At 47.4% G+C, this 24480-nt stretch overlaps 5 protein-coding genes across 5 annotated transcripts; 3 read left to right on the top strand and 2 right to left on the bottom strand.

The window, feature by feature from the left end:
• On the top strand, positions 1–2072 carry LOC107276813 (transcription factor MYB17). The gene is made up of 4 exons (XM_015780747.3): positions 1–85; positions 217–405; positions 546–675; positions 1038–2072. The coding sequence occupies exons 2-4, from the start codon at positions 273–275 to the stop codon at positions 1669–1671; spliced, it is 897 nt and encodes a 298-aa protein (XP_015636233.1). The 5' UTR covers positions 1–85; positions 217–272; the 3' UTR covers positions 1672–2072.
• A 2931-nt stretch (positions 2073–5003) lies between these two features.
• On the bottom strand, positions 5004–8483 carry LOC4336502 (remorin). Its single transcript, XM_015780708.3, has 5 exons — positions 8169–8483; positions 6057–6113; positions 5889–5976; positions 5725–5806; positions 5004–5473 (listed from the first exon to the last, which is right to left on the bottom strand). Exons 1-5 carry the CDS (start codon positions 8359–8361, stop codon positions 5273–5275), a joined length of 621 nt encoding a protein of 206 aa, XP_015636194.1. The 5' UTR covers positions 8362–8483; the 3' UTR covers positions 5004–5272.
• Positions 8484–14648: 6165 nt separating this feature from the next.
• LOC4336503 (probable ascorbate-specific transmembrane electron transporter 2) lies at positions 14649–16995 on the bottom strand. The gene is made up of 4 exons (NM_001419711.1): positions 16637–16995; positions 15547–15595; positions 15240–15442; positions 14649–15144 (listed from the first exon to the last, which is right to left on the bottom strand). The coding sequence occupies exons 1-4, from the start codon at positions 16784–16786 to the stop codon at positions 14836–14838; spliced, it is 711 nt and encodes a 236-aa protein (NP_001406640.1). The 5' UTR covers positions 16787–16995; the 3' UTR covers positions 14649–14835.
• A 1299-nt stretch (positions 16996–18294) lies between these two features.
• LOC107275723 (putative non-inhibitory serpin-10) lies at positions 18295–21143 on the top strand. The gene is given in 6 exon segments (XM_066309830.1): positions 18295–18455; positions 18611–18939; positions 19835–20076; positions 20078–20137; positions 20310–20708; positions 20790–21143. Coding segments are annotated over 6 exon segments (1545 nt in total).
• A 1695-nt stretch (positions 21144–22838) lies between these two features.
• On the top strand, positions 22839–24397 carry LOC107278494 (putative non-inhibitory serpin-Z11). Its single transcript, XM_026024863.2, has 2 exons — positions 22839–23287; positions 23413–24397. Exon 2 carries the CDS (start codon positions 23721–23723, stop codon positions 24264–24266), a length of 546 nt encoding a protein of 181 aa, XP_025880648.1. The 5' UTR covers positions 22839–23287; positions 23413–23720; the 3' UTR covers positions 24267–24397.
• Positions 24398–24480: the final 83 nt, after the last annotated feature.

Raw genomic sequence — 24480 nt, forward strand, 5'->3', positions numbered from 1 at the left:
GTCGACCACTTGCTATTATTGCCTCCTTTCCGGCGTAGTACTGCACTGCCGCTCGCTGCCTTCCCCCGCTCATTGTTTGCAGCAGGTGAAAATCCGGTGCATTTATGGCCTCCCTGGATCCTCCTCCTCCTCCCTCCCCTCCTCGTCGGCTTATATAAATCCCGTCCCGTCTCGCCTAATCGCTCGTTCGTTCGTGTCGCCAACGCCACGCCCCAGGTGCGTGATAATTCGGAGGGGAACGAGTGACGTCGACGAGAGGCAGGCCGGCGTCCATGGGGAGGACTCCCTGCTGCGACAGCAAGGTGCTCAAGAAAGGGCCGTGGACGCCCGACGAGGACAAGCTCCTCGTCGACTACGTCCAGGCCAACGGCTCCGGCAACTGGCGCCTGCTCCCCAAGCTCGCCGGTACGTACGTTCGTCTCTTTTGCGATCGATCTGGGGCCGCCGCGTCGCGCGCGCGTGGTCCAGTAGTGCTTCCGTTTCGTTTTTTTTGTGCGGTTTTCGCTGAGGCGAGGCGCGTGTGCGCGATCGATGGGTGCGTGCAGGGCTGAACCGGTGCGGCAAGAGCTGCCGGCTGCGGTGGACGAACTACCTGCGGCCGGACATCAAGCGCGGGCCTTTCACCCCGGAGGAGCACAAGTCCATCCTCCAGCTCCACGCCATCGTCGGCAACAAGTGAGTCGCTCTGTACTATACTCATTAATGAACAGCCTCTTTTCTTTCTCTATCCTGCACATAGCTAGGAGTAGAGACATGCATTCAACGCAATACGCATGCGTGTACCAATGTACCTGCAGCCACCAAAGTGCTACTCCATTCAATTCTTCAGTTGCTGCATGATGATGATGATATACTCCTTGTTGAGTCTGTATCAGAAGGTCAACGATGCCTTTTACGTTATCATCTGCATACAGGGGAAAGCTTCCAAAACTGTCGGTCTCTTTGCTTACGCACGTAGAAACCGGGTTGTAGACCGTAGAGCATGTCACGCGCCGGTGCTAATGACGTGTTACCTTCGTGTGATCGATCGGTCACAGGTGGTCCATGATCGCCGCGCAGCTGCCTGGTCGGACGGACAACGAGATCAAGAATTACTGGAACACCAACGTCAAGAAGCAGCTCCGCCAGGGCCAGGCGGCCGCCGTCGGCGAGCAGGCCGCGCTGGCGAGCCTCGGCGGCGGCGCGGCCAGCTGCCCCGCGGCGCGCCACATGGCGCAGTGGGAGACCGCGCGCCTCGAGGCAGAGGCGCGCCTCTCCCTCCTCTCCGGCACCACCTCGGTCGCGACCGCCAGCGTCGCTGCCTCCTCGTCCTCGTCGTCCACAGCCGCGGCCGGCGGCGCCGAGGCGCCGCCGGACATCTACCTGCGCCTCTGGAACTCCGAGGTCGGTGACTCGTTCCGCAAGTCCGCGCGCTCGGCGGCGCGCGAGGATCAAGAGCCGGCGAACGCATCAGACGAAGCGGCGCCGGTCTCGGCGACATTCGCACGACCCGGCGACGACTCCTCGGCGGCGTCCAACGTGACCGCGGCCGCGGCGGCGGACGAGTACCAGGTGTTCCTGGACCTGGCGGCCGAGGACTTCGAGCTGTTCCACGGCCGCCACGGCGGGTTCCCGCTGTTCCCGGCGGTGGACATGCTCGGCGAGACATCCCTCTACACCGCGTTCGACTAAAAGCTCATGATCAGTTTCAGTGGCTGACGTACGTATACGCGCGTGCCACGCTGATGCACGCGTACGTGTACGTACATACGTACACAAGACACACATGCGATTTTGCTTGCGTGTCTTGTGTCACCCGTGGCGTATGTACGTACGTGTACCGTCGTGATGCGTGGATGACCGTGGCTAGGGCAGCTGGAGTTTTTTTTGCGACTGCTCTAGCTAGAGCGAGTATACCAGTGGCGTTGATGGTGATGATGTAGACTTGTCAAACTTTTTTTTTTCAGTTTGTGCAAACAGATCAGCGTTTCTGTGTTTTGTTGATTAGACAAGTAATCGGCGAGCTGTGGCGTGTCTCAGCTTTCGGTGTATTTTCAGTATGCGTACACACACTACTGTACTGTACCATGCAAGTCATCATGTGTTCGCTGTGCCTGCAGGAAGATTGTACATGATCCATCGACTGCAGGAGGCGCAGACGGAGAAATCCCCTCATCATATGGCTTCATTAATTGCCACACACACTGAGAGAGAAACGGTATAGGGAGAACATTCACGGATCGGATTATACAGAGTAGAGGCTGTTTTTTTCCCCCTTTCGTTTTTCACCTGCTGGTGAAAATCAATTTAAGTTGCTGGCTGGCCCAGCATACGGGACCGATCTACTGCGCTGTGTTGCACCAGAGACAGGCAGAGACGCGCAGTCGCGCAAAGGTCGGTCCAATTCACGTCGCGGTGCATGGATGGTCGGTTTGCGCCGTGAGAATTAAATGACGGGGAGAAGAAACACACCACGATACGTGTGACGACGCGGCCGGGGCAAATCAAGCTTGGACCAGCCGGTGATTCGGAAGGTTTGGAGCGACCGACCCTGCGCCTCGTCGTCCCGTACGTAGGTCGATCACGATCGACTACGCCGTTGCGTTGGACCGGTAAGTCCGTGGCATATGCACCATGCCTGGATGTCTCCTCCTGGATTCCGACCACTGTACCAGGCTATAAATAAATGCATAATCTAAACCTTTTTTTAGATTGCCTCTTTTTCTGGGAATTTTAAATTTGTCTTTTTAAGTTTCGATTTGACATGCATGGAGAGTAATGGCGAATGGTCTACTCCAATGGAAAAAGCGGTTAGTATAGCAAGTCTTCCCACCGTCCCAAGTCTTCGTCGTACGGCCATGCACGATTACGATTGATGCAATGTAAGGGAGCAAGTATACGTACTGAAAGTTCAAAGCAAGACTGGACGCGTTTTTCACCGTGTAAAATATTACTCACTCCTTTTCATATTAACTTTATTTTTAACTCCTATTTATATCAAAATAATTTTTAAAGTAATTATTGAATTGGATTTTGTAAAAATTAGTAATAATTATACATTTATACTGCGAATAGAAAAGTGACAAACTGATATATTGGGATGTAATAAAATAGGGATATTCTAGTTTTATTATTAGTATGTGTGAAATAGATAAAAAATTAGAACACAAAGAGTACTCCAGTGTGCTAGTAGGAGTGGGAGATAGTAATTACTTTTGAAAAATAAAAACTACAGGATGTGACACATTCTAAAATTACGAATCTATATAAACTACGTATACTAGGTTTGTTTGAATAGGCTGCGCCTGTCGATATTTGTACTCTTAGGATACGTTATATTACTGTATATTAAATTTGTTTTATAGAGACTATGAGAGGAGAGTACTTTACTAGATGTACTGGGAGTACAAATGTACAATGTAACTTGCGTGTGCCAAGCTGCTGTTTGTTATGCGCACGTATGATGCGCGGATGCTTGATGATTTAGGATCTTCGCCGTGGAGTGAACAGCATGACGGCCATGGAAATTTCATCTGCATGTGTAGAAAGGAGCACAAAGGTTCCTTGATCAAACGCTCAAACTGGCACGTATTCGCGGAGCAAAGGTGCAGCACGTCGGGGGCTCCATGAATGCACCGGATAGCCGGGGCGTCGCAACGAGGACAACATTTATTACCCGCTTCGATAAGGGGTACTCCCTCCGTCCAAAAAAAAAAAGCAAACTCTAGTTTTCCGTGTCCAACTTTAACTATCCGTCTTATATGAAATTTTTTTATAATTTGTATTTTCATTGTTGTTAGATGATAAAATATGATTAATATTTTATGCGTAACTTGTCTTTTTATTTTTTTTTCATAATTTTTTCAAATAAAACGGACGGTCAAATATTGGACACGAAAATCAGGGTTTGTTTTTTTTGACAGATCCAAAACTTCCTTGCCGTTTTGCCAGTTTCTCTGCGCCCTGTGTTTTCGTCGTCAGGAAAAAGAACGCGAAAAGGGACATCACTGATCACTGCATCCTCTCTGCTCCATCCGACCACCCTCTCCGTCCAATGATTCTCACTCACACCACCGCATCTTAAATGCCGTGGCAGGGGTCAACCGCTCGACTCACCAGGGAGTACTGTTCCTTGAGTTCACGGCAACGTTACTGTTGACAACGTACCGTAAGGTGTGTAAAAAGGGCCTACTGTTTCCAATTTTTTGCCATTTGTGCGTGCTGGCCCAAGAACAAGTAGTAGAAAGGAAAAAATCAATATAGCCCAGAGGGCCTAACAGGCTAACACAGACGAGGAGTCAAGAAGCCCACTCCTGAAACGCTTGATATTAACGGCCCACTATTTGAGGCCCTCCTACTAGGCCTGCTTCTATCCCACGAGATCTCGAATCTCCCCTAAAAAGCCGCCGGTGAAATAATCCTCCCATCCTCTCTAGTCTACGCGACAATCCGCCCCCCATAATCCAATCCAAATTCTTCTCGGAACGCCAGGTGATGAGGGGCGACTGGCGAGAGCTGGTTGTGCAGCTGAGAAGAAAAGAAGATCGGATGCCTTCTGCGTACGCGGACTAGAGGACAACAATGGTACACCTGTTGCTTCCAAATTCGTTGGCCACTCTCGTTTCAAAAGGATAAAAGAAACATAGGTTAAGTTTTTTTTAAAAAAAAGCACATTTAACATTTTTATTTAAAAAAATGTGCATTTAACCAAAACACTACCTGACCTGGCTAAGGAGGACCGGTATTCAGAGCCCCTCGGTAGCCTATAAAACAAAGACAAAATTTAAATTTTAAAACTTAATTTTGAAATTGATTTTTATGATACTTCAATGTAATTTATTTTTCAGCATTGGCTTTTAAATCGCTAAAAACACATATATAAAAATTTCACACTCAAAAATGGGGATTCTTCAGGTGCTTATGAAATTCAGATGAAAACAAATATACTAACATGCACAAAGATGCAGTCAGTTACTAGTGAATCCAATGAAGGCCAATCAAAACAAGACAAACTCAGACACCAGTAAAAGAACAAACAGCTTACTGTCAATAACAATAACAATGTGGCTTCTTAACTACACATAAGAATGTTGCCTGTCAAGCATCAAACATGTACAGCACCAAACATATCTGTCTTGGGAGTAATATGTTATATACAGCAACACCAGACTTTACACACCAGGCACGACCTTTCTTGCACCAACAAACACACTACGCACTTGGGAGGGTGAAAGAAGCAAAGCAACCACTGATGAACACTTTCACGTTTGCTCGTTGTGAATCGAAAATTTCTTTAGGCCCCAAAGCACCCGATGAGTTTCTTGGGAGCATGGCCGGTGGCACGGTACTTGGCTGCCATCTCCTCGGCCTTTAGGACTTCCTCGCCGCGCTTTGCCTCGACCATTGCTCTCTTCTCCTCAGCTTCCTTGTGGACGATCGCGACTTTGTTCTTCATCTTCTCTGCATATTCAGCCTTCTTCTTTTCCAGTTGCTCCTGAAAGGGTGCAAATGCATAGGCTTTAGTTCAAAGGATGCCATACATGATACAAGTATGACATGTGTAGTCCTATAGTTAAGGTACAGCTTTCCCTATAACTGTTACCAGTTAATTAGTCAAGGCTGTGTACACGTGTAGTCCATTCATCATCATTGATAAGAAAGAATGTTGGTAACCTTTAAGTAGTGTGCTAATTGGAAACTATATCTTTCAGAAGGAAAACAAAAATAACAGAAACAGCTGTATACCTCAATCTTCTTCAGTTGAGCTTCTATGTTTGCTTTCTTTGTGTTCTCCCAGGAAAGAATAGCAGATAGCTTCTTCGAAGCCCTGCGACATTGATGTCAGTTCGTTCTTCATGTTGATCACATGGGAAAAAATGCATACTGGTGTATAAAAGTCAGTAACATACTTGTTCTCAGCTTTTGTCTTCTCATTTTCCTCCCATGCTTTGATCAATGAGTTCCTCTTCTCAGTTTCCACCCTTGCAAGAGCAACATCTGGATGGCAACTTTTACGTTGTTATTGGTATAGTTACACCCAGACAAAAAGAAGATGTCTCAAATTATTTAATAATCACCTCTGTCATTAGAGCCCCCTTGAGCAGGTTTCTCGGCAGGAGGTTCATCTGCAACCTCTGTAAGAAGAAAATAGGAATTCCACGTAGTTTAGTGGTGAGAATTGGTGAGAATTCCACGTTGTGGCCGTGGAGACCTAGGCTCGAATCCCAGCAGCCACAGTTAGTTTTTTTGCCTGGCTAGCAAGTAGCAACTGTCTATAAATTGCAGTACTTCCATTCTGAGAGATTACCAAATGTGATATATTTCTTTACAGCTTCCTGGTGCAACTGTTACTCGGGTTCAAATATGATATGCTTCTTTACAGTTTCTTTGTGCAACTGTTACTTGGGTTAGCTTGTCTGCCTAAGAGCAACACCGAATTTTGAGCGTAATGCGCTAAATTTTGAGCATCTGGTGTATACATTATTCCAAAAATCCTTGAATTAGTTGCAACATAATTCACAAAAATACAAGTGTTTTTTTCTAATAACTTGAATTGCCTTCAATGTACGTTGTAATAAATACTTCCTCAATATTCAGATTGGTATTGGTCAGCCTATATGAGCGACAAAGGGCTAGAAGCTCGTAGTGCTAGTTAAGTAACATGCAGGTATTCTTTAGAAATCAAAAGGTGAGAGCTCCCCATAAATATTGCTGTTTTTTCATAGTAATTTAGTCTTGTTATCTTGTGTGGTACTCGGACAAGGTTAGCACTCTGTCGTTCGATGTCAAACAAGAGGACAGCGAAAGCTGCCTGGCTTGCCAGCTCATATTTGGCTACTCACTATAGCCGTCTAGCCGAAAAAAGAGGGGCTTCCTTTTGGTTATTTTCTTCATGTTTATCCACAACAAGAATTTATCCTAACTAATATGATATGATGAATTGGCATTAGTATATTTTCGGATAATAGGAAAATTAAACACCCCATATGAAAGTTCTGCCCAACTATGCAAGGAACTGATGAAGTACTAAACGCTTACAGCATGAGCATCGTACATCTCTGATGACTTGCGGAGCAACTGAAAGCAATTGCCTGGCTGTCCTAAACTAGTATGCGTCATTTCAATATGATAGCTATATTTCGTTCAAAAAGAAGAATATGACAGTATCATGATTTCTCTGTAACATGATTTCCGAACTAGTAATCGAGCGTACCAATCTCAGTTCAAATGTTCTAAATTGGATGAGTTAAGAATTTTAACAGTTTCATGTTCCAATTCAAATGCTTCTTGAAAAGAGGTCTAAAGAAAATGGTAATATACCGACATGGTTGGAGAAATATGAAAGAACTTTCAGATAAGCGAGCAAAAAGGACCCAAAGGACTAAAGGCTCTCCTCAAAGGCTGTTCTTTTATGTGCCTTTGATTCTGTTTAAATTCATTTTCTTCTGACATAAACCTTTGTATACTTTCAAAGGCAATTCGAAATTCATCTGTAAAGAGGGGGAAGCTGGGATGGATAAAGAGAGAGCTAGGGGGAAAAGGCAAAAGGTGGAGGACAGGAAGTGAAGAATTCAAGGAAATTGATACTATCCTTTTCAACTGCTAGTGCTAATAGATTGCAAGGTAAAATCCAGTGAAGCTATGCTTAGCACCAATTTTATCTTTTACAACCCCAAGATAAAGATAGCAATCTGTCCTATCCAAAAATCTTATTTTTCTTTTGGGTGTTGGGATACAAGGCAGAGCTCAGCAGGTTGCGACTTGCAAATATAAGATTTGAAGAGAATTCCAGAGGCATAAAGGTGCCCACAGAAACTCTGATAGGTACAGGCAAACTCCAAAGCTATTGGTATGTGCAAACCAGCACACAGAATTCCCTACGAAGAGAAGAAACATGTTCTCCGACGAAAATTGTCGAATTATGCTCAAGGTTTCAGCGAAACGAAGAGTAAAGAATCATGTCAACAACTGACCAGAAAGGCTAGAGAAAGCACGGCGAGGATCATCAGTACCTCGTACTACGTACCACTGTCCGACTAGTAACAAAAAGTAGAGCTAGAGAAGAAGTTGCTCCTAGATCCTAGCAAGCACATGCTCACCACCTTTCCATCACACAAACAAGCAGCCCTTGACCATCCAAACAAGAGCAAATCAAACGGAAATTTATAGCAGCGAGCAAAGCCACTCACTCTCGACGATGGCCAGCGCCTTGGAGTCGTCGACGGGAGGCTTCTCCTCCTCGGCCGGCGGCGCGGGGGCGGGGATGACGGCCTTCTCCTCGGCGACGTCCTTGGCAGCCGGCTCCGTCTCCGCGGCAGCGGCAGCGGCGGGTGGCGCCTCGGTGACCTCCACCTCCACCTTCTTGGCCTCCTCCTCAGCCATGGCGCGCGACGACGACGGGCGGGCGGACGGACGGATCGCTCGAGTGTTCCCTCTCCCGGACGGCTCCGGCTCCTGACCCTGTTTGGCTTAGCTGTTGATAGGCTTTTGCGCGGAGGGATGATGTGCGTGGGCGTCGTGGTGGCGCGTACTAATAACAGCAACCGGTTTAACTGTTAGCTGGTGTCAGGACAAAAGCTGGAGGTGGTGGTGGGTGGGGGTAGTGGGGGACTGTGGGGTGAGCTCGTCTCTGTTCAGCTGCCGCGGGAGGGGAGCGTGGAGGTGAGGTGACAGCGTGTTCCTGAGAAAAAGGTCTCGTATTCTGCCGAATTGGGGAACGGGGGTTCAAGCTTCGACGGTTCTCGGGAGGTTTTATAGCCAGGATTAGCCGTAAAACCTCCACTACTGGACTCCGGAAGAGTACCTTGCAGAAGGTGAGGTAGTTTGGGAGACAAATTGAAATTAGGCAGACCATCCATCGACAACGAAAAAGATATGTTCAGTTTTCTTGTGCTACAAATTAATTAGGTAGACCGTACATTTTTTTAATATAAAAGAGGCAGCTTTGATCATTTCAGCTTAGTACAACTGATAAGCTATGAAAAAGTTTGAAGCTTTTACATATCTGTTATTTACTAGTGGGTTAAAAACCTATAGCCCCATCGGTTACCTAATAAACCAAAATAAAAACCAAAAATTAAATTTTTAAACTTAATTTTTAAGTTGATTTTAGGATATTTTCAATTAGTTTTTTTACATTGACTTTTAAGTATCAAGAACACATATATAATTTGTTTTCTATAAATTAAAAAATATCAAAATGGCTTATTAAAAATGTGAGCAACCGATGAGGCTGCTATATTGTATGGAGGGGAAAAAATATAATGCATCATGTGTAGATTGGGCGATACAATTGTACACCAAAAACAATTCTATTTCAAATTCTCATATGAATCCTTTTGTTTATTAAATATATTATAAACACAACAAGCGCACATTAGTTTATATGAATAGACATTCTATCTTTATGAATACATTCGATAGACTAGATCAACATATTTTGATATTGATAAAGTTACTACCATAAACGTCTCGCTATAGATGTGTATGTCACCTATCATTAAAAAATAATTAGTCGTATATACAAGTAAATCGGTGGATAGAATTTGAACCCTTTTGTTTTGTTGATAGTTTCTTCCCATGTTACAAACTGTCCATGGAGTGCAATTGTGCAAATCCTAAATTTTTAAGGACAGGTAAACAAAACAAGCAACGTCCATATCCAGATCGTGCGGCTGATATCAGATGGTGCATGCTGCAAGCGAGACTATAAAAATAGATTCGGTAAGGAACCCCATGAGCTATACGTGACGGCGACACGGCGAGGTGCAGAGCTGCCGGCTAGTGACATGCGGGCCCAGGGCCCCGAGCGCGGCCGCATTGGATCCCGGCCAGCGGAACCACGCTGTTCAGTGGGGGCCCCCGCGCCCACGCATCACTGGGTGACTTGGGGCTCGGATCCCGTGCGCGCGGCGAGCCTTGTGGCCATCTCGCGTGCGCGTCCACCGTGCTCGGCCACCCCGACGCCGTCGTCATCAACTCACGCAGCGCCGGCCGGAAAGCGGCGCGACGGACGTTCCCATTATTTACAACCGTGCATGCGTCGGAGGCCGGCCACGCGTCGCGAAACCGGGGCAGCACACGTGGCCTCGGCCGGACGGCTACGTCGGTGATATCGTTGATTTCTCCGTTTTTGCCACATTGATGAAGCGCCCTCACGCACCGGCACCGAGCAGGTCGCACGCTCGTCCCGCTGCCGTCCACATTGATAACGCATCCGTCCAGTCCAACGACTGCTACCGCCGGGGCCGGGACCGAAGGGGCATCTGGCCGGGTGCAGCGGCCGACAAGTGTACCGCGCAAGTGCTTTTCGCACGGGAGAACGCACGGGATTTGGGTGGTAACTGCTGGATCGGGCCAATCCGCGGTCGGTCCGCGTGCAAATCCCCGGGGTAGCTGCGTTCAACTGGGGATCCTCGTATCTGAGACGCAGGCAAAGTACAGCGTTTTCGCGTTGGTCAGGATACAGACTCGACGCATGTTTTTGTCAGTAGTGTACTACCTTGCTGTGTTCTCTGACAGAAATTCTTCGACCCTTTACCAGAAGGCTGTGAGCGAAAAAGAAAGAACGTACGAATAGTGTTACTCCATCCCTCTTATTAAAATATAACAATACGGGAACACACATCTTATCTTATTCAGATTTATAATATTGGATAATTCTAATTTGATCCTAGATTGTTATATTTTAGAACGAAGATATGAGGTTATTTAAGGCTTAAAGAACATCCTTATTAAATGGTGTATTGTCGGATGTGGAAGGGCAATTGGATAAAATAAATAAAAATTAAATAAAACGTGATTAAAATGATAAGTAATAGTTTAGAGAGATAAATACTTTAGAATAAAATTTGAACTAAGAAAACAAACTATTATAGAATGGAGATAGTAATAATGGAACAGTTGGAAGAGTTAAGCAGCAAGTTGACGGTTTAAGACTACTGTTTGGTTTGCTTCGATTCCATCTTGATCATATCATATTATACACCATCTGCTACTTGCTCGTTTCCTAGGCAGATTATACAAGTGGGACTAGAGTTGGTCCATTAAAATAGGTCCAGAACTAATTCATCTCTTTATAAAATTAGAGCCTTGTGCAACTGTCCAAGCTGTATTCGGACAATCATTTAACGGACAAATGGACAAGAACACAAGATGCTTTGCTGGTGAGTGCTGCCACAGCTATGCCTGTCAATTATTGGCAACATCCAGAACCAAATAGGGGAACGCGTGACATACGGTTGAATCTTGCTTAAGTAATCAGTATCCCCTTGTTATGTCATCGGCACGTACGTCTAGAATCAGTCAGGTCTACCCATCACAGGATCCTCATATCATACCAGCTAACAACAACCAAATCTTGTGAATTAGTCTGTCAAATTACTCCTACTACAGAAGTGAGGCAGATAAACAGAAAGGATGATGTATATGCAGATAAATTTTTCTTCCGCTTAAATCCTACTTACACTCTACTACTGAACCCTTGAACAGACAAGCCAAGCAACTTGTGCAAGGCAGTTTTTAAAAATCGTCTACCCACATCATCGCGGGTCCCACGACGTGTTGGATGCATTGCGGCCTTGCGAGATATCGAGCTAGAAAGCGACGGATGTCGGCAAGCCACCAGTTCCATCCATTTCATCTGCAATTTCACTGCACAAATCACAAATGCATACATACATATGATGATTTTTTTTATCCGATCAGCTTAAGATTCGTGTTGATACGTTGTAAGAGTTTCAACCACAAGCCTGACATTTGGATTTAGGCTCTAGTTCATGCATCCAAATCCATGTCAATCTCACCTATATTTGGTTTTTGGCCTTTAAAAGCCGTTTTGGAGTCAAGGGAGGGTTGTTTTCAGCCTCGTACCAGATGGACCAACCTGCTCTGGTACCTTCTGGAGATTTTCCTCCCTGTTTATCAATTGTGCCATCGTTTTTGTGACTGGCCAATCTTTGGAAGATTTGTGTATTTTTCCAATGTGGGGGCTAAGCTGTATTTGTGCCTTCCTTTTCCTTGATTAAGATGTCTACATTCTTTATCTTCAGGCAAGGTTTAATTAGAAATGGAGCTATGATCTGGATACTACTCTTAATACGTTATGAGCACTATCATCAGGATTTGCGCTATTGCTGGTTCCAGCTATCTGAATTTGTGCGTTGCTGGAGATTCTGCCAACGGGGACGCATTATATGAACATAACCTTATAGTTGCATGATGGAATGTACGGATCATGAATTCTGAGATATGTATAAACCTGTAAAGCAGGCATGTTGCTTCAGGTTTTCTTAATGAAAAATTCATATGTGTGTAATGATTTAGGTTCCACGATATCTCCACCAGCAACCTGGACATACAAGGATGCAACAATGCATCAAATGTCTATTTCGAAAAGGCAAACGTATCAACGGATACGATACTTGTTCTTATTACAGCACAATGCTTTTCCAGGTTAATATTTAATGTCAGCCGGCCAGAGTATTCAGAGTATTCGGTTTAATTCAAAAAAAAAAAAGAGTATTCAGGTTCGCTTTGCCGTGTGAACAGAGCTTAATATGCGGCTGGAAAACAATTGGTTTACTCTCACGATTCTGCGACAGGTTAATCAGTTAACGTAATTAGGTGCAGAGTCTCTGCTCTGCTTTATTTTCCCTTCACAGGATTTAGGATAAGATTGTTGCAGTCAAAAAGTATCAGGATCTTGTTCACGGTTTTCATGTCCGGTCGTAATCGCGGAAGTTCTCCATGTGGGTAAAATTTTCACAGTTTCATCTGTTGTAGATGATGGTGTTCAGTAAACGAAAGGTGCCTGAAAAGTTATTTATTGGTAGTTATCATACAGGAGATTTTTTATTGCAGATCGTGCAAGGTTTTCTTCAGCGAGTATCTGAGCTTGCATCACTCAGTGGTGGAACCTCACAAATCACAGCACGCACCGGTTCACGCAAATAAAAGGGAGGATATTAGGTGTCTCAAGTGGTCTAAAGCAGAAGAGGAAAAGATGCGCCATGAAAATTCTTTCATGAGTGCAAAACCAAAGCACAAGTGCATTATAGGATGCTTTATTTGTTGGTTCATCTATACTGGGTGCACCTAAAAAACTACTAATAAACGTAAAATATGAGACAAACGGGGACATGATTCTCTGAAAGTGGCAATTGTTCAAGAACTGTGGAACTGATTTAACCTCATCAAATGGAGATTACATCCTAGTGGTAAGAGCACGCTAGGAAAAAAAACATGGATCTACAAGCAGCTAATTAAATTTGGATGGTTACATATGATTATATATTTTTTGAACAGATACATGATTCTAAAATAACTGATTAGGTACTTAGAGGCTAATCTGCAACAGCACTAAGCTGTGCCATGATCTGCTTCGTTTGGTTATCTAACCAGCTTTACTTTGGGAGCCTATAGAAGTACCATATGGACTAGCATCAGTACTCAAATGACTAGTATTTGTCTCCGTCACTAGGTGGCAAGTGTTTTCATGTCTCGTTTGCAGGCCCCAAAGCTTCCTTTTCTTCTCGCTGTTGCTTTAATTAAATAATAAGAAAATCAAACAAATAATCACAGCACCATGATTGTAGATTCGGGTTTATCACAAAAATGGGACAAGTGCTATGTGCTTTACTGTTAGAAGTATAAGTCGTGTCCCTACACGAAATATTTCATGATCTTTTCGCTATGAACTGATAATGAATTAGTCCCATCATTTTGCCGTAAAACAATTATATATGTCTTCTGAGCGGTGTAAAAGCTGATGATGAAAAATAAACTACGATAAAAACACATGAAAAAAACTCTACAATTAAAAATTAAAATTTAAAATTTGCATGTGGCTGATAAGCTAAAGTGCAAATGATGAAGCTCATGATCCCTTAAAGAATCAATGTCCAAGGATTAGTGTGAGTGATGTTGGATTGTTGGGTGATCCCAAGGGGCATTTTGTGTTTGTTGAATTTTCTGAGCTCACAAACATTTGCTTTCATCTCCAGCTTTTCTTTCTGTCAGAGAAGGAACAAAGCCTCCTTACCATTTTAGTTATGTGACGCTTTACAGGTTAGCGTTGCTAAATAAAAACGCACCTTCGTGAAATTGTGCTTAGAGATAATCTCCACTAAACAAGCAATGGTACTTTTCTTTCTTCCGCCGATATGCTCATTCGCTTCATCCCTTTTGATTTGATTTCTTCTACAATGTATCTGGGTCTGGTAATTGCATGCTCACCATGCTGCGATGGCGAAGTTGTGTTTATCTCCGTATCCACCTAGATCCTGTCAAACCCAAGTACAGCTGTTTGATTGTTGTTTTAGACAAGGAAATTATAACAGCTATACGAGAGAGTAAAAAAAACCAAGAACAATTAAAGAGCATTTTTTTCCTTTTTGGGGGAAAAAGGCAAAAGGTACTTCTGCGGTTCTGCCTGGCTCTTATTTGTTCTCGCGTTAATTATTGGGCTGAGCCCAACATATCAACAATGGACTAGCTATAGTCCAGCCCAGATGATTTTACGATGTTTTGGGCTATTGGGCTATTGACCAATCTTCCCAAATCCGGAACCTAATCCAGGCCCAGGATAAATTTCTCTCTCCTTCTGCTAGTCTTGCAAAAATTACGTTTTTCTCGGAGACAGAATCGCACGACAATATTTGAGTGTGACATGCAGGTAAACCATTATTGGATTCGGTAACTATGTGCATTCACTGTAGTAAACGTAAATTACCTGGATAGTGTTGAATTATCGCACAGTATCGTCCACCGAATACAAACAAATCGGTATATGAATTCTGCTGTTACACCTTTGATTTCGTGGTATTAATGATCACTTCCAGCAACCGCGAAACATAGCTAGTTGACCGGAATTGGAGCATAGCCCTCGGGTTCCTCGACGTGAGCCGGCGCGACGGCGGCCACGACGACGGCGGCGCCGAACAGCGCGACGACCAGCCCCGTGAAGTTCACCAGGAACGCCTCCGCGCCGTACTTGTCGAGGCCGGAGCTCTGGAGGAAGGTCAGCTTCTCCAGGAGCCCGAGCTCCGCCGTCGCCAGCGTCAGGACGTAGACGAACAGCCCGAACAGCACGTGCCACGGCAGCGCCCCGCGCCTCACGTGCGGCGCCGCGCCGGGGTAGAAGAACGCCACGAATCCAAATATCCACTGCAATGCGCAGCAAAAACGATGCATTTGCTGTAACGGAGAGGGGGAGAAAAAATTGGTTACAAATCCAGTTTGATTTGGTGCCGTTTTGTCACCTGAATGCCGTACAGCGAGATTGTTCCGATGCCGAGCCAGGAATGCAGGCTGTAGAGGTTGGCGATCCCGCTCTCGTTGTGGAACTTGAAGGCGCAGTAGATCCCGACGGCGCCAAGAACAATGGCGATCGCGTGGAGAATCAGGTGGATCAGCTTGGTTGTGTCGTGGTTCAGTTTTGGGAATATCTTGTAGATCATTATGGCTGCAGAAGCCCAGAATGAATTGATGAGAGACTTAATTAACTGATAATTTTTATTCTTCACATAAATCATAGGCAAATTTTGATCAGGATTATGTCATCCTTACCTTCACTGCCGAGGATAATGTACCCAATCAGCATAAGAACAGGGTGAACCTGAGTATGCACCACAGCAGAACCCAAGTTAACATAACTGAGGAATCTTGACATAACTACATGAGTATGTTAGTACCACTTTCGACCATAATAAAATCAACAGCTAAACAAGGGGACACGGACACCTGTGACCATAATAAAATCAACAGCTAAACAAGGGGACACGGACACCTGTCTAGATTTATGCGGCCTTCATGTACAAGAGATCACATGCTCTAGATAAATTACAGCACGTTTTTTTTAATCTGATTACATATATAATTTGGGGAAAATCTAAAACACAAATGTTTATTAGTCTTTTTATCAAAGGTTTGGTATGAATGAATGATGATTGGTTGAAGGTGTTTTCTCTAATATTTGTTTCTATGCTTTATCCTTTCAGAATTGCACAAATTGCAGTGGGAAAATCAGATGCACCAATTAGTCAATAACTCGATGTACTTGATAAAGTTTGCAGACCATATATTCGTCTAACTTGTTACAGTATCTAGTAACAATGGACTCATAGAGCATGATAGTAATAGCCGCATACTGCAATCAAAAGCGAAATAACCAGCTAAATTGAGTAGTTATAGTCGCCTCAAAGGAGCACTTGAATTACTCAACTTACTAGCAGAGAGTTCATGTTTGACGAGTATGGTAGTACTAATTCATCAGATCAAGATCATCCTGTAACGCTGAAACCGACCAGCCAAAACGTAAATATCGAATCTTCAAGATGAAGCTTTTCAAAATTCAAATGCCCCTGTTTTCTTGGACACCAATTCTACCGCTAAGTCGCTAGCCACTCTACATCCCTCGGTTAGGTGTGAAACATACACACAGAAATGTCCAATAACTGCCTTTGCTCACAAAAGCAGCCGCACTGATGTGACTTGCAACGAACGAAGCACAAAGCGCAACGAAAGCGGATGCAAGCGAATCAATCCGAAGATTACTCGCCTAGCTACCCGGTAGGCGGTAGCAACTAGCAACAGGTGAAAAAAAAAAAGGTGAAAGAGATGCTAAAGGGGGAAAAAATGAAATCGAACGACGCCTTACGTTGAAGATGAGGTTCTTGTTGTCCGCCTCGAACGCGAGGCCGCCCCGGAAGCTGATGCACCAGACGAGCACCATGACCGCCGCCGCCACGGCCAGCGCGTGCGCCACGTACGTGAACGGCGCCGCCTTCACGCCCAGCCCGGCAGCCATCTCGCTTCGCTCTTGCTACGATCTCTCCTCCTTCCTTCCTCCTCCCTCTTATGCGCGCGGGGCGGCGAGCGGCCGGGCACACGAAGGTCGCAGCGTCGCGCTATCTGCTACAGGCAGCTCGAGCTGCTACGAGTGGAGGGAGAGCGAGAAGCGTTGTGGCGTGGCGTACGCGTAGTCGCGTACCAAGGTCTCCCGCGAACTGTCCCTTTATTGGAGACGGATGGAGGGAAGCAGGAGAGGAAGCAGAGTTTACTACTCTGTTTTGTTGTTGGTTTGGTTGGTTTAGAGCTTTAATATATATAGTAATTAATTAAAAGAAATTAAGAAGGTGGGTAAAATGAGGTTATCTATTAATATATAATTAATTAAGTATTGATTATTTTAAATTTTAAAAATACATTAATATGATTTTTTTTAAATAATATTTCTATAAAAAGTTTTTATAAGAAGTACTCAATCCCTCCAAAAAAAAACCAACTTAGTACTACTAGGATTTGTCACAGTAAATCTAGACATACACTATGTTCAGATTCGTTGTACTAAGATGTGTGTCGATTGGTTTTTTTTTATGGAGGGAGTATATCGTTTAGCGATTTGAGAATTGTGCATATTGGCTCTTTTTTATATTTACGCTGCTCTCAAACACAGAGAGGGCTGATAAGGCCGGAAAGATGTCCATGTTCATCGACATATCTGGAGAGCCAGGAGAGGTGGATGGGGTTTGACTAATTGACTGGAAGGTTACCATGCGTACTCACGTCTAACGACCTCCTTACCGTGAACTCCCCAACAAACGGAATCGTTGCGATTTGCGACGAGCTTTGTCTGATCCTTAGCTGATTCCTCTTCGAGATTTTAGCCGGGGGAGTGGGGAATTTGACATGGTCCTTGTCTGAGCATCTTCTCTCCGAGTTGTTATGTGGAGACACCGGATGCAAAATCCGGCGATATGAATTTGACATGGTCCTGCGCGGCCCGCCATGACAGGGAGAGGGGTAGCTGCGGGGCTGCGGGCCTTGGCCTGGGCGACGCAGTGACATGTCCACTTTTTCCGTCGCCGTGCCGTGACCCGTGATCATGGGGCGTGGCCTCCGCGCGCCACACGATGCCGACGCCGACGCAGATGACCGTGAGATGGCGGGCAGACGGACGCGCGCGTGCGCGCTTGCCGCTTGGAACTGAGAAGTGAGAACGAAAGGCGCATGCTCTGGATTGCAACGGCAGGTGACCTATCACTACACAAAACCGACCAACCATACGATGTGGCCGGGCCCCGACAGTTACCACGTAGGAATAAGTTCACCGAATGTCCCTCAACTTAACAACGAGATTTTTGAGATCCTTTAGCTACAAAATCAGAAATGTGTACCCTTAAACTTATGCAAGCCGTGCACTCAAGGTCCTATGACAATATATATGGGTGGTTTCGCTGACGTGACATCCTAGTTAGAAAAAAAAAACATGGGGCCCACATGTCAGCTGTCCTCTCCTCTTTTCTTCCCAAGCCGATGGCGATGGCAATGGCGCACGTGCTGGTGTTCCCCGCCCCGGCGCAGGGCCGTCTCGGCGCCTCAGCCGGTGGTGGGGCGCCTCAGCCACCGCGGCTCCGTTTCCTCTCCATGCTCGACGGCCTCCCCGACGTCGACCAGCTCCTCATCGACGGCCTCCTGTAGCTCATGGATGGCCTGCGGACCACCGGCAGCGCCGCGTACCACGTACCTTCATGCGGCGGCGAGACCTCCCCATCTAGTGCCGCCACCTCACCACGACGACGACCAACGACGAGCCCTTGTTGACATCTGTGGCCGCCGCTACCGCGCACAGGCGCAAGGCGAGGGCGTTCCTCCTCAACATGACCATCTCCATGGAGCACCAAGCTTTGACACGCCTCGCGCGGCACATGCACGACTTGTTCGCCATCGGACCACTCCACCGCCAATCTTGGAGATGTGGTCCGCTGCTCGGACCTCTACTCGCGGCGGCCGTAGAGGGGAGGAACTGCCAGGAGCGAGAGGCGTACGGAGGGCACGACGACGACGACGACGAAGACATGGGCGGCACACCTCGGGGGCGAATGGATCAGTGGCGAGAGAGCGAGATGGCAGCTGTGCAGCGGATGGACGAGGCCGTGCAGCTGGGGCAGCCACGCCCCTGTCCACGCCGCCCGCAGGCGACCACCCATCTCCCTGCGCCCCGTCGGAGAGGGGGAGAGGAGGCCAGGTGGAGTGGGGGGAGATAAGGCCGGCGGGAGGGGGGAAAGAGGCGGCGCCTCGCCGCCGCTTGCCCGCCGCATCCCCCCGCCCCTCTACTCCACCCACGCCTGGAGCCGTTGCTCCGCCTGCTCTGGCTGCGCGCTGACACCGCCCCTCTGCCTGCTCCGGCCGCGCATCGCCGCCGGCTGCCGCTTTCCGCAGCCGATGCTCCGCAGCCGCGGTCGCCCGCCGACGCCGATGCCGCCGCTCCCCCTCCCTCTGCGGCAGAGAATAAGAGAAAAGGAAAAGAGAGAAGATTGCTGACTAGCATGGTTTACCCCATATTTTTTTCTCGCTTACATGTGGGTCCCACATATTTATTATTTTACTTTTTTGCTGACTAGGATGCGACATCAATAAAACTGGACAAAAACTGAGTCGATACTGCCGTGGGATCTCCTTTGAACGGTTTGAGTGAGTTTAGGGGTACACATTTCTGATCTTGTGGTTAAGGGAAAAAAAATCTCGCTGTTAAGTTGAGGGATCACCGGTGAACTTATTCCTTACCACCTATTATGGCTCGGCCTCTTCTGAACCCGACATATTAGGCCTTTTTCAGCCCATCTTATATGGGCCTATGCTGTGACTCTCGGTGCATATCCATACGCCTTTCGTCTATAAATACAGGGGGGAGGCACCAATCGCCCTGTTTATTCTTGACAGCCTTTGAGAATCGTTTGCTCCGGAGCGCTCCGGTTTTCGCGTTGCTTTGCAACTTCTTGACACGTTAATTGACCACCCACCGGCGGCGAGCATGGATTACTGCTTGCAAGTGGCCTGGATCGCCGGCACGAAGGCGATCACGGAGCAGTCCAATTTCATGTTCTCGCCCTTGGGCCTCCGCGCCGGGCTCGCGCTGCTCGCCACGGGCACTGACGGCGAGACGCTGCGCCAGCTGCTGGCCTTCCTGGGCTCCCAGCACATCCACCAGCTCAATGCGGCGAGTGCCGGGCTCCTCGCCGAGATGCGGGCGTGGCCGCAACTCTCCTTCGCCGCGGGAATCTTTGTGGACCGCTCGCTCCGCCTCAGGCCGGAGTTCCAGTCCACCGCTGCCGCCGCTCACGGGGCATTCCCACGATCCGTGGACTTCCAAAACCAGGTTATAAGTAGTACCAAAAACTTACTAATACTAAAAAATTACAAATTTACAGTTCTTGTGAAGATACCGAAAGATACTATATTATTAAATTTACACTCAACGCTAACTAATACGTGCAAAAATAACGTGACATAGAGTTAAGTAGTTGAACTAACAATTTTGCCTGGATCAGGCTAACGCTGCGGCGGCGGAGGTGAACCGTTTCATCTCGCAGGCCACGAACGGGCGCTTGAACAACACCATCTCCCCTGGCACATTCGGGAGCAGCACAAAGTGCGTCCTTGCCAACGCCATGCACTTCAAGGCGACGTGGGGTCGGAAGTTCGAGTCGTACGACACCCAGCGCCGCAGGTTCCACCGCCAGGACGGCACGAGGGTGACGGTGCCGTTCCTGTCGGACCCCAGGACGCACTACGCCGCCAGGTTCGACGGCCTCGGGTTCAAGGTCCTCCAGCTCTTCTACAAGATGGTGGGACACGACGGCCAGGTCCACTTCGGGGCGCCCTGCTTCTGCATGCTCGTGTTCCTCCCGATCAAGCGCGACGGCCTCCGCCACCTCCTGCGCATGGCCGTCACCGAGCCGGACTTCGTCATGCGGTGCGTGCCCCGGAGCGAGCAGGAAGTCTCCCCGTGCATGGTCCCTAAGTTCAAGTTCTCCTCCGAGCTCGACGCCCGCGGTGCGCTGGCAAAGCTCGGGCTGGGCGCGCCGTTCGATCCTCTCGCCGCCGACCTGTCCAGGATGGCTGTGAGTGTGAACACGCCGCCGGAGAGGCTCTATGTGTCGGCAATGAGGCAGAAGTGCGCCGTGGAGGTCGACGAGGAGGGCACGACGGCGGTGGAGGCGACGTACTCGTGTTGCAGCCCGACCTATAGCGGACCGGAGTCTCCCAAGCCGCGGCCAATGAGCTTCGTGGCAGAGCACCCGTTCATGTTCGCCATCGTGGAGTATGAGAAGGCCCAGGTCTTGTTCCTCGGGCACGTCATGGACCCTTCAAATGAGGAATGACTTGGTTAATGCGATTAATTAGTTGTAGGATATGCCGATTAATGGATGGTTTCAATTTACTAATACTAACTGTCTAGTATGTCAAAATGCCCAGTGATGCGTTGGGGCCTGCTGCCTCAGTTGAACTTTAAGCCTTGAGGTGCATCGCGCATTCAAGTAGGAGTAGTACGTCAATCGAATTTGGATTTGTATGTTTATACAATATCTTATATTATTATGGTCTATTTTATTAAATTTATAAAATTTTTATATAACTATTTAAATTACATGCATACACCTAGATGCTATAGTATCTAGGTGTAGAAAATACTTTTCCGGAGTGGTATCAATTGTTAGCATCGAGGGAGTGAGAGATTGAGAGAATTGTGGGAATGAGATCCTTCTATTGATCAAATGAATGATTACATCCATTTATGGTACCAGATTGGGTGTGAACTTGGATGAATGCCACCCATTCCGTATATGCATTTAAGTAGCTAGTGCAAGCATTTGTTGAATTTTAGGTGGAATGCCTTTCAAAATGATGAGCTTGTATATTATATATCAAACAAATAGGATGAGAGTGGATTTTAAACTCTCCAGTAGGCGTCCCCTCATTATTTATATATCAAACAAATAGTTATAAAAAATTGAGAAGATATATTAACATGTAGCATATCGCTTCACAAACATATATTCTACAAGTCACGACAAAAAGAACAAATTAAACTACAACCACTAAAAAAACATTTTTTTTATGATGACCTCTTTAGATTGCAAACGAACCGTATTTGATCGTGTCTGCAAAAATCAACATTTATTTTTGCATACGTCTCTTTACATGGCTCGCACGCAAAAATGCGACTATTTTGGTAGGCTTGCCTCTTAAGTGACCCGCACACAAAAATATTCACTCTCCTTCACATATTTTTCCCCTTCTCTCTCTTTTCTCTCTCACTCCATTTTTTTCACCTCCTCTCTCTCTTCCTTTCTCTTTTATTTTCACTCATTTCTTCTCTATCTTTCTCTCCTCTCCTCTCCTCTGAGCGGGTGGCGCGCAGCAGGTGGTCAGCTTGGTGGCACTGCCGCCTCGGCGATGGGCGGTGGCGCGGCGGCCAAGAGCGGGCGGGCGGGCGGCAGCTCGGCACGTCTTCAATCGGGCGGCGGCCAGAACATAGATCATTCTTAGGCCCTGTTTAGTTCCCAAACAAAAACTTTTCACCCTGTTACATCGAATGTTTGGACACATGTATGAAGTATTAAATATAGACAAAAAAAACCAATTACACATATCACATGTAAATTGCGAGACGAACCTTTTAAGCCTAATTGCATCATGATTTGACAATGTGGTGCTACAGTAAACATTTGCTAATGACAGATTAATTATACTTAATAAATTTATCTCACAGTTTACAGATGAAACCTGTAACTTGTTTTGTTATTAGACTACGTTTAATACTTTAAATATATGTTCGTATATCTGATGTAACACGCAAAAACTTTTCATCCCTGAAGCCTTTACTCGTCTTTACTCGTCCAGTATGAGATGGGTCGGTCAGGTGATAACTGCTGGGCCTGCTTTTAATATTCCCCCTTTCGAGCCCATGTTTTATGGGCCTAAATTGACTTGTACTCTGATTCAGTTAAGGCGGGGTGCATCTATTCCTTCCGTCTATAAATACTAGGGGAAGGCACCCCATTGCACTTTCTTTCCAAAGCCTCTCAGAATCGTTTGCCTCTCGCCTCTCCGCTCCGAAGCGCTCCGGTTTTCAGTTTGCTCTGCAACTGCTCGACGTATTGACCGACCGCCGGTGGCATGGATCAGTGCTTGCAGGTCGCCTGGATCGCCGGCTCGGACGCGATCACGGAGCAGTCCAACTTCATCTTCTCGCCCATGTGCCTCCGCGCGGGGCTCGCGCTGCTCGCCACGGGCGCGGACGGCGAGACGCTGCGCCAGATGCTGGCCTTTCTGGGCTCCGAGCACATCCACCAGCTCAACGCGACGAGTGCCGGGCTCCTCGCCGAGATGCAGGCGTGGCCACAGCTCGTCTTCGCCGCGGGTATCTTCGTGGACCGCTCACTCCGCCTCAGGCCGGAATTCAAGTCCACCGCTGCCGCCGCTCATGGGGGCATTCACGCGATCTGTGGACTTCCGGAACCAGGTAGTAGTAGTACCAATTACCAAACACTTAATTAACACTCAAAGCTAACGACGTATATGGAAAATAATAACTTGACACTTGGCAGAGAGCTGGAACTAACAGTTTTGCATGGATATTCATATCAGGCTGACGCTGTAGCGGCGGAGGTGAACGGTTTCATCTCGCAGACCACGAAGGGGCGCTTAACCAACGTCATCCCCCCTGGCACCTTGAACAGCGACACGATGTGCGTCCTTGCGAACGCCATGCACTTCAAGGCGAAGTGGGCTCGGACGTTCGAGTCGTGGAACACCACGCAGGCAATGTTCCACCGCCTCGACGACACGACGGTGCGGGTGCCGTTCCTGTCGGACCCCGGGATGCACTACGCCGCCAAGGCGCCAAGTTCGAGTTCCACGGCCTGGAGTTCAAGGTCCTCCAGCTCTTCTACAAGATGGTCGGCCGCGACGGCCAGGTCGACTTCGGGTTCGGTGCGCCGTGCTTCTGCATGCTCGTCTTCCTCCCGATCAAGCGCGACGGCCTCCGCCACCTCCTGCGCATGGCCGTCACCGAGCCGGACTTCGTCACGCGGTGCGTGCCCCGGAGCCGGCAGATCGTCACCCCGTGCAAGGTGCCCAAGTTCAAGTTCTCCTCCCAGCTCGACGCCGGGGGCGCGCTGGCACAGCTCGGGCTGGGCGCGCCGTTCGACCCTGACGCCGCCGACCTGTCCAGGATGGCCGTGAACACGCCGCCCGCGGGGCTCTACGTGTCGACCATGAGGCAGAAGTGCGCCGTGGAGGTCGACGAGGAGGGCACGACGGCGGTGGAGGCGATGTACTCGCCTAGCAGCCCGGGCTATAGCCCCGGATACCAACCTCCCAGGCCGCCGCCGATGAGCTTCGTGGCGGAGCACCCGTTCATGTTCGCCATCGTGGAGTATAAGAAGGCCCAGGTCTTGTTCCTCGGGCACGTGATGGACCCATCTAAAGAGGATCAGTAACTTTGTCGATGTGATAATGATCGAATGGCTCTCATGAGCCCATGATTGCTCGTTCTTAGCGCCTTAGTTGAACTTTTAAACCTTGAACTGCATTGTGCAATCAAACTTGTTCAATGTTCCTATTTTGTCGATTAATTCCCTAATCTGAAATGCCTTGTCTCCTGGAAAAGCTATTAACTGGAGTGGGGTTTAGCAACAATGGCATGATGTGCAA

Source organism: Oryza sativa, chromosome 4 (assembly GCF_034140825.1).
Source record: "Oryza sativa Japonica Group chromosome 4, ASM3414082v1".
NCBI lineage: Eukaryota > Viridiplantae > Streptophyta > Magnoliopsida > Poales > Poaceae > Oryza > Oryza sativa.

Bases quoted from the DNA above. Each gene is read 5' to 3' on its own strand.
- LOC4336502 (XM_015780708.3), bottom strand. From the start codon at position 8,361: ATGGCTGAGGAGGAGGCCAAGAAGGTGGAGGTGGAGGTCACCGAGGCG. The intron at 5,807-5,888 runs GTATGTTACTGA...TCAATGTCGCAG, and splicing joins AAGACAAAAGCTGAGAACAA to GGCTTCGAAGAAGCTATCTG. The intron at 5,474-5,724 runs GTATACAGCTGT...GCACCCTTTCAG, and splicing joins CTCAACTGAAGAAGATTGAG to GAGCAACTGGAAAAGAAGAA.
- LOC107276813 (XM_015780747.3), top strand. From the start codon at position 273: ATGGGGAGGACTCCCTGCTGCGACAGCAAGGTGCTCAAGAAAGGGCCG. The intron at 406-545 runs GTACGTACGTTC...GGGTGCGTGCAG, and splicing joins CCTGCTCCCCAAGCTCGCCG to GGCTGAACCGGTGCGGCAAG. The intron at 676-1,037 runs GTGAGTCGCTCT...GATCGGTCACAG, and splicing joins CACGCCATCGTCGGCAACAA to GTGGTCCATGATCGCCGCGC.
- LOC107278494 (XM_026024863.2), top strand. From the start codon at position 23,721: ATGGTCGGCCGCGACGGCCAGGTCGACTTCGGGTTCGGTGCGCCGTGC.
- LOC4336503 (NM_001419711.1), bottom strand. From the start codon at position 16,786: ATGGCTGCCGGGCTGGGCGTGAAGGCGGCGCCGTTCACGTACGTGGCG. The intron at 15,596-16,636 runs GTAAGGCGTCGT...GTGCATACTCAG, and splicing joins ACAAGAACCTCATCTTCAAC to GTTCACCCTGTTCTTATGCT. The intron at 15,443-15,546 runs GTAAGGATGACA...GGGCTTCTGCAG, and splicing joins CATTATCCTCGGCAGTGAAG to CCATAATGATCTACAAGATA.